This window comes from Solanum lycopersicum, chromosome 6 (assembly GCF_036512215.1).
Source record: "Solanum lycopersicum chromosome 6, SLM_r2.1".
Lineage (NCBI taxonomy): Eukaryota > Viridiplantae > Streptophyta > Magnoliopsida > Solanales > Solanaceae > Solanum > Solanum lycopersicum.
The window spans coordinates 8086465-8095754 of record NC_090805.1 but is presented as its reverse complement, the minus strand read 5'-3'; the positions used below and the strand labels follow the sequence as shown (position 1 = coordinate 8095754).

The 9290-nt window shown below is 33.4% G+C and overlaps 1 protein-coding gene across 50 annotated transcripts; it reads right to left on the bottom strand.

Moving 5' to 3' along the window:
• Positions 1-2124: 2124 nt before the first annotated feature.
• Positions 2125-8966, bottom strand: LOC101249554 (hydroxymethylglutaryl-CoA lyase, mitochondrial). Of its 50 annotated transcripts, none has more exons than XM_069299093.1 (15): positions 8658-8966; positions 7646-7809; positions 7166-7253; positions 6125-6216; positions 5714-5780; positions 5441-5486; positions 5271-5350; positions 4557-4942; positions 3759-3817; positions 3501-3660; positions 3280-3410; positions 3062-3147; positions 2834-2978; positions 2499-2556; positions 2125-2433 (listed from the first exon to the last, which is right to left on the bottom strand). In XM_069299093.1, exons 1-5 carry the CDS (start codon positions 8691-8693, stop codon positions 5771-5773), a joined length of 390 nt encoding a protein of 129 aa, XP_069155194.1. In that variant the 5' UTR covers positions 8694-8966; the 3' UTR covers positions 2125-2433; positions 2499-2556; positions 2834-2978; positions 3062-3147; positions 3280-3410; positions 3501-3660; positions 3759-3817; positions 4557-4942; positions 5271-5350; positions 5441-5486; positions 5714-5770. The 50 variants fall into 50 exon arrangements, with proteins under 50 accessions (XP_069155194.1, XP_069155193.1, XP_069155198.1 ...); XM_069299092.1 differs by having other exon boundaries at positions 2125-2356; XM_069299097.1 differs by having other exon boundaries at positions 2125-2356; positions 3062-3140.
• Positions 8967-9290: the final 324 nt, after the last annotated feature.

The following is a 9290-nucleotide window of genomic DNA, read 5'->3' as shown; positions in this document are numbered from 1 at the left end:
ATTGATGAAGTCATGAACATATGTGATTAGAGGTGTTTTATGTGAAGGTAGATCTCACATCATATGCGCACACACACATGATGTATGATTGTATGAATATGTGAAAGGACATTCTCACATGAAGTATGGTCTATGATGAAAGGAAATTATCATCTTAGAATCCTTTGAGCAATATGATGTATGAAGGAGCAAGATCCTAAAGACTTCTTTATGAACTAATGCATTCAAGACTTAAATATATCTAAAATAGGATGTAGAGCCTAGCACCGAGTGAACATGACAAATGAGAATGGGGGCTTCACGTTGGTAAGTCCAGCTTCCCACAAGAGAACCTTCACGTTTAGCAAGTCTGGGTTCCCAACATAGACATCGTCTCATAAATGGAAATCTCCACTCTCTTTAAAGTCCATGTTTCTAGAAGCAATCTCCATGTTCCATAACTACGTGCCCCCGTAGGTTATAGCTTGAGGATTCCACCTAGATAGTTGTGTATCATTTGTTACACCTTAGGCAAGTGTTAACCCTCTCTTTTCGGTGTGGGAGGAGAATATCGGCTTCCATGTAGCTCACGTGGTCTATGTCGGTTATGGCCATGTATCCCAAAGTAAGAAATGAACTAAGATAAGATTATGGACTCTAATCATAACTCCTTGAGAAGTTACTTACTACAGGTTGGACTATGGACCCTACCCATGCATTGCACAAGTGATCTTCAAGAAAGGATAGATTAGTAATTTTATGATATGAAGACTTATGTTATGATATGTATGAATTGTATGAATGAATGTTAAGTGACTTTGCTATGTCAAGACATGAACTATATTTATGTGTATGAATTGCACTTGTAGATTCTAATCGGGTTTACTTAGTATCGTGGGGGTATGGAACTCTATGCGTACATTGAACAAGTAAGCTTGTGAAGGAGTTGTGAGGGGGATTTACTTATGATATGAACTAAATGAGTTGTGACTAAGGTTATAGTAAAGGAGTGAGTCCTTATATGAGTTACGAAGTATGTGTCCTTATGTATAGTTATAAATGAAAAGGTGGTATGACTTGTGGAGTACGTTATGTCTAGTCTAGGGTGAGTTGTGGAAGTAGTATTATGGGATGCTAAAAACACATTGCAGTAGTGTTAGTAAGGTGTTGTCTTAGATTGTGGTGCTTGTGTGAAGCTTATGTTTATGATGTTCTTATGACATGTGAATATATGAGGTTATATTTATTAAGCATATCTATGATAGACTGTTGTAAGGTGACCTCAAGGTGATAAATTATACTTAGTACACTTGAGGGTTACTTAAGGAAAGAAGTAAGATAAAAGAGAGGCAATGTATTTTATGTATTGAATATGCCTCGAAGTATGATAAATGATTTTATGTGCTATTATGAGTAGTATCCATGTCTATATGATGCATGTGAACTATATTTTGTTTGTATGTGCTTATGTTCATGAAGTTTACTAAAATGACATGTTGCATTATTTTAAATGAACTGTCCTCTTTAAATGCATGTTTTCGCATGGTTGTCATACTTAGGGAATTCTTGTTCTAATACCATTATTCTTCATCTTTTTACATAAAATTTAAGTGTTGATGGCTAGAGGATGTCTCACTACATCATTTTAGGCCTACGGCAACCCTATTAATGTGTAGCCTAAACTAGCAAAAAAGTATGGTCTTTAATAAAAGGCCACACTTTATGACTTAAGGCAACACTTCTTAAGGGGTAGCCTAAAAAGGCGTGACCTTTGACGTTAGACAACACTTTTGAAGTGTTGCCAAATCAGCGACACTTAAAAAGCATGGCCAAAGAGTATAAAGGCCATACTTTTGAGTACTTCATTAGCAACACTTTTATCAAATTATACTACACTTAAAAGTGTAACCGTTGTGTTGTTATTGGTTACACTTTAAAAGTGTAACTTTTTATATCTCACCTACAACAACACTTAAAAAGCGTAGCCAAACAGGTATAAGACACTTTTTCGTAGTGTTGTTATGTTGTGTAGTTGTAACGACTATTCAGCCACACATACTATACAATATATATATATATATATATATATATATATATATATATATATAAGTGATATATATAAGTGATATAAAGTACAAAATTAGCTTATAAATAATTTGAAAGTATATATATATCAAAGTAAATAAACTTGGAAAATATGTCCCATGTATACATATATAGAAAGCAATTACTTGAAGATGTGTAATAGCAACAAATTCCACAAAACCAAATGTGTTCAAACAACATTTATGATAATCGTATGAAAACTCTTCATCATTCACTACAAATCGAGTTTACTTCTGTCCTCTATTCATAAAGTTCAATAAGCGGCATTTTCCTACACATTCAAAAGTAAATTCAATGTAGCTCCATCTATCTCTTCTCTAGTTAATCCTCCTTCTCAATCTTGAACGTCTGCTAGTTCAGTTTTTTCTTAGAAGATATGGACGAAAAATCTATAAAGTTTCAACTGCAAATACCTGGTTAAAGTGTTGTTGCAGCTTCTCATTTGTGTAATTAATGGAGCATTGTTAAAATCTGGTACACAAAAAGTCAAAAGAGTCAAATGTCGAAACACAATATTCAACAAGATCATGTGTGTCCTCCAATTATTTGACTCCTATCTGTTAGTTTTAAAACTTCAAAAATCATAAATGTTAATAACACCAATAAGAGACTTTGAGCTCGGACCTTGACCAATTGAGTTATTTATTTTGTCCACCAAACTATAAATAATTGAAAGCTGTGCATCTAGTGTCAAATAATCTGTACCAAAACCACATCAAACAAGCTGGTTGAGACAATAGATTCTTACCAGTCAAACAAGCAAGAATATAATGTTTTAGAAAGCCCATTTATACATATGTTGAAGCATCATGATCAAGATTCTGTTTATTACTTCTTCAGTTGTGACCATTACACATTTTGATAGTGCATCTTCAAAATCCTTAAGATCACACCTGATATAACGAATGAATCACATCAAACTCTCATCAACAAAGAAAAAATTAAGAGAAGTAAAATTTGAAAGCCAAGAACATACATCGAAAGCTCTGCAATATTCTGAAGATGTAATTTAGACTTGTCATCTCTTAGCATTGATGAATCAGTTTCTTTGCCCCCTGTGAACTGAAGATTACCAAGATTTAGAGCGGAAGCCACTACTCTAAAAATTGCTTCTTGAAAAAGAAACGAGTGACTTCTTAGACTCTTAATCAAAATAAAATCTGCAGCACAAACTAAAGGAACTAGGGCCATTACCTGCTCTTTCTCACTAAAGCCAACAACATCCATGGCCCTCATTGTTTCCAGATAATCTTGAGCAATACTAATACCTACTAGTTCAAAGAAACTCGCTCTATACTTTTAAACCTCCTTCTAAGATTAAAAAACTGTTAAGAGGGACATCAAAACTATAAAATAAGTATACAGTAAGAGCTGAAAATTATAAAAAAAGGAGAGAAGCTTTGAAATACAATTACCTCCTTGGGTGCTGCACATAGAAGGGAGAAACAATGATAGTTGCATTCCGGATCTGAAACTTGGCAAACTCGAGACCTTTCTAAGAGGTAAGTTCTAGTAGCTGCACCAGACATTCTTCAATTTTTGGCAAAAGAAATTTCCATAAATTTACCAAAATGGCTGTAACAACATAAGTATAAACATTTAAGAAAAATTGTAGCCCAAAACAACAAATGATACACTTCTTAATTGGATGCATGAGTGGAACAATATCTCACCTTGATTTGTTATTTCTAAATGTTTTGGCATTCCCAAATGCTTCAAGTACTGGATTTGACTGGAGATGAAACAAAGTTAAATTAATAACAAAACCAATAAGAAGACATAAGAAAATGAGTGATGACCCTTAAGCTTGAAGCTCCCTCCTCCCTACTGATTTATACTTATTAAATATGAAATCGGTTATTTCAAGATTATTATATTCAAATAAATAAGAAAGAAAGTACAATGATATATTAGCATAGAGCATAGTGACCCATTCACAAGATTTTAATAAATCTGTAACATAGCAAAATGCTGGTGAGTTCATTAGAACCAAGAATGATCTCTTTTGAATGCCCTTCAGAAAATCTCATGTCATGTACTTCAGATGTTCAGCATGTAGAAAATACTGTAGCAAATGCAACATTTGTTCCAAAAAGCTTCAGTATGTAAAAATAATGTAAGTTATGTAGACCTAGCCTCAAAGGAAAAATTTGCCAATGTCTTACCTACCCTTTTAAGTTATAGAGGAAAAAGAGTTCAAAAAAGCTAGACTCATCAAGATCATACAGTTTACCTCTAGAACTTGCTGCTCAAAAGTTCGAACATCATTGCTTCTATGTCCACCCAAATAAGTAAGGTATTACATAAGCATTTTAGCAGTTTCAGTTTTACCAGCTCTACTTTCACCGCTGACCAATATTAAATTGCTTTTACCTTCATTTATCATCTTCCTTATTCAACTTATAATCTTAGTGCCAATTGTAAATTGTTTGGGGATAAATCATGGGGAATGGAATTTGAAACAGGAGTACCTGTAAGCAGCATCAGCAATAGAGAAAACATGAGATATTAATTCGCCAAGCGGTGCTCCCCCTTGAATTGTTCCATCATGTTGCGATCATATTGACGAGGAAACTTTTGGAATGGATTGATGGCAATGATAATACTTTTAGTATAAGTGTGTCATAATGTCACATTATGATTGAACCGCACATAGATACAATCATTCATTTCTTCCTCTCACTTATCTACAGAAATATGACCATAAACCTACATAGATTTCGTTGATTTGATATCTTGAAGCCAAATTCAGCAAGATGCCAGGCTCATGCAAATATGTTAATTTGGTAATGTCATCAAATCCAACAGCATGAGCATTTTCATCTATGGGGTGTATGTTTGATAAACTCACTGTAACCTAGATGAATTGAAAAATCAAATATCAGTAAGCAGTTACGACTGAAGACATAGCCACTTACAGTTGTGTCTGCTGGATTAAAATTTTGTGACAGTGCAACATAAGAGGGAACGAGACAGAGCTTACTAATACTTTCTTAAACAAAAAAACAATAGCAACTACTACGCTGAACAAGTTACCGTCGACTATATGAACCCCCACTTCTTCATTTAGGCTCATTTCACATTATCATCTTCATACAAGGAAAGCTCATTAATAAATCAAAGTACTTCATATTAAAACATGTCATACAAGGATAACTCAATAATAAATCACTGCCTGTTTATACCTTCACGTCTCTGTGTAGAACACGGTTAAAGTGCAAATATTCTACTGCGAGTAATAGTTGATCAGTCATATGCTGAGTTTCTGTAGAGGAAAAAGATGGTGAACACATAAAGTTTACGTGAACCACTCTAGTACGAGAACCCATTATAATGGAAGTTGTATCTGAACTACCTCTTCTGGTAACAGAGCTCCTCTAGATTTCCTTGTGCTCATTTTCCTGATAACCAAAACAAAAGTCATTATCTTCATATTACACCATAAAACATTCTCATAATCTTATAGCTTTCAATCTCGTAATTTAGGAAAAGATGTCTAAATATTATTCATGCAAAAAGAATCATAGGTAGTTCAGTCTACAAATATGTTTTGATCATCTTTTGGGAGAAACGAAAAATTCATGTCAACAAGTATAGAAATGCTAGAAAGGATAGGATAACCACTCACACATCTCCTCCTTCACAATATGTCAATAAGCATTAAATTGTTAGCAAGGCTAGCATGTCAAGTTCCCCTGAAAGAAAAATAAAGTCACTCTGATTTTGAGGCAACTCGATATAGTATTTTTCTCAAGTCAAGGATAATCATTTCAGTTCAAACTCTTGCTCTAGAAGCTGAATAACATAATACGTTCTCGACCCAAGCATCCTTGTACTCCATGATATATGCTTGTTTTAACCTAGCTATCAGATCCACAAGTAAACATACTAATCAGCAAAATACCTTTCTTTGAACACAATTAAAGACTACAAAAATCAGTTTCCTAAAAATATGATATGAAAAGATAGCAGTAAAAGCAACCATATAAAACGTTAAGATAAGTTATCTGAACATTGTTTAGCATCTTTTGAGTCTTACTTTTGATAGATCTCAAAGAGATATTTTGTAAGAAAGCCAACAGAAGCCCTGAAGGAAAAGGCATAAATCATCAATAGTAAGAGCCTTTGATTCTGCATACAAAAGATGTACAAACTAAGAACGACTTGAAGAAAAGTTCAGCAACATGAAAGAAAATTTACAAGTCATTGATCATGTACCCCTCTCCATGGTGGTGTGAGGTTAAGCCAGAGTAAACATGCTACAAAATAAAAGAATTTGAAAAACCCTCCCACTTCCCAGAACATGTGCAAGTAGCATCCAATAGTAGAGAAAAAAATGACAATGGAAAAATTAAAATACACATATATCATCAGTCAAAATTAATCAATCACAGGAAAAAGGCCCTTCATAGTGCTGGAATCAGAAGGTGAAATTTGAAATTGCACGAAACCAATTAATCCATCTCATTCACTTACTATGCTACTTTCATTCAAAACAACCTCTAAGACTGAATAGGGAGCCACACTTCAATAAAAAACTCGACACAAAATGATACTCCAGTTTTTTTAACTGATTATTACTAACGTCATAAGCAAGTGCAGAGGAACAACAAAGATTACGGTAATACTTTAAAATCTTTAGAGAATAGGAGTTCATCAATCCTGAAGATTTAAGAAAAACAAGTAGAATGTTGCCTTATTTCTTAATGTTAAAAACAAATCGCCTATAATTATCCATAATATTCTGAGAACCAAAATTCATCTATAGTGAAGATATAAAAAAAATTGAAGGAGCACGAGCAGTAAGAGAGCCATAAAACTTTTATACTCTTCACATTGTCATTTTCTGGATCACCCTTAGGTGTAGGGGAAGGGGTAGAAGCAAGAGCAGGAGAAGGAGCAGGGGCAGGGGAAGATGACATTGATATTTGTGAAAATTTACGAAAACGCGACACTTTGGGGTAATCATAGAACCTACCATGAACTAAACAATCATAGGAAATCAAGAAAACAGAATTTTTAGAATATTACCAGGAGTAGCGTTTCCTATTACGTCTCCAAGGGAAATTTTGAAACATACCATGTCATGAAGCTCCTTTGCTACATATGCCACTTTTGAAGGTGAAATCACTCCTTTAACTGGGCACCCAATAGCACAGGATACATATCTGCTGAGCATTGAAAGATTTTATTTAACATTGTACCGTATATATTGGTAAAAGATAGATGTTACAAGCTGCAACATCAAATCCGAAAAAAACTAAACTAAAATTTCTAATCTTTTTTTCCCTTAAATATAATATTGAAGTCATCATCATGTCTTTATTTGATTAAGCAAATCAAAGTTAGAGAACCATGTTTTATTAGCTTACTGACTTCAAAATAATTGTCAGAAGACAATGATTCAAACTCGCAGTGATAACACAACACAAACAGCTATTCATTCAATATAAAAATATGCCAACACAAAATGCATGTCCAATTTGCAGAACCTACTTCAGTACTTGAGAAAAAATAGAACTAACTTATCCTTGTACTCAAGTATAAGATCTTTCATTACTTGCGAATAGGTATTTCAAGCTTCTTGGCAGCAGATGTAACAACTTGATATCTAACAAGGCTCTCCTTATTGGTGCAATTAATTTTTGACTTTGTGAAAGACTCCGAAGTTGATGCAAAGACTGCTACTTCTTTCGCCCTGGCTGCAATAGCTGCTTCAAAGACCTAACAAAATTCAAAAAACATAAATTTATACCTACTTTGAGGTAAGATGTTCACCAATTACCTTATTTCAAGCAGATAACTTTACCCATTTTCTTTCTATAAATTTGCTCAGATTAAACCCAACTAACTTTACTTCAATTGGAAAACAAAAAGACCATAGTAATCAATTACACTAAAACTCAAACTAGTTGAAAGACACCTATGCGATCTTCATGTTAATTGCATTCAAATACAAAGGAAAGAACAAAACCAACCCAATTAATCCCTGTAAATAAAGGCAAAGTGAATGTTGTTTTAAAATATTTTCCAGCACATTTGATACCTATTCCTAGGTATAATATAAAAATTTAGCTCATATAAAACCTAAGTAACTTTTAATTCCATCAAAATGCAAGAACAAAAGCAACCCAACTAAACCATAAATAAAGACTACTTGACTACAATGTGAGGATTCCCAGCACATTACATTCCTATACTTAGTTCTAATCTTAAATTTAGCTCATAAAACTTAACATACTTAAAACTCGTCAAAAATGCAAGAACAATAACAACTAAAGCAACCCGATTAATTCCATAAATAAAGGCAAACTAACTGCTATTTTACAATTTCCCATTACATTAGATACTTATTCCTAGTTCCCGTCTCAAATTTAGCTCATAGAAAATGTTTCTTACCTTCCATTAGATTCTAGTTCACTTTTCAAATAATAAATTCACCTCCTAAAAACCCTAACAAACTACATATTCAATCAAAAAAATAAAAAATACCATGAAGCAAAAATTTGAACAGATCTTAAAAGGGTTTGCAACAATGATACATTCATAGCTATCAGTAACATCAACAGTACCTTTAAATGAAGTTCAAAGCAAAATCGCAACAACATTCTTCTGTCTTTTGCGACTCTATTATAGTGGTCTACGATGCTCAAAAGCACAAGTGAGTGAACTATGACCTTCCCAATCGACCTCGAAGATATTTGTTGAGATTTGATTACATCGATTATTGCTTCTTCCGTTCTTTCTCTCTTCGAAATCTAGGGAAAATGTGTTCTTCAATATAGTGTCTCAGTCAATTCGTTGATCAGCTGTTATTTTTTATTTGGGGCAAAACTCTCAGCCAGAACTTTTTTATTTATTTATGAATATTCTTTTTGGCCAATAAGAAAATGGAGGGAGTACTATATTTTAGAGATATTTTTTAAAATAAAAGAAAGTACAAGGCTACACTTATAAAGTGTTCGTTTATATAATTATAAAAATAGCACACTTTAAAATTATAGACATATGTCTAAATAAGTGTTACCAATTATATCATGATATGACAATGCTTATAAGTGTAGTCTATACCACTAAAGAGCATGTTTTAAAAGCGTACCCAAATATTTTTTAGGCAACACTTTACAGGTGTAGTCCAGATTTAGTGTTACCTTAGGCCTAAAATGGTATAGTGTCTCCTAAGTGAAAGGCTTGGATATATCTCC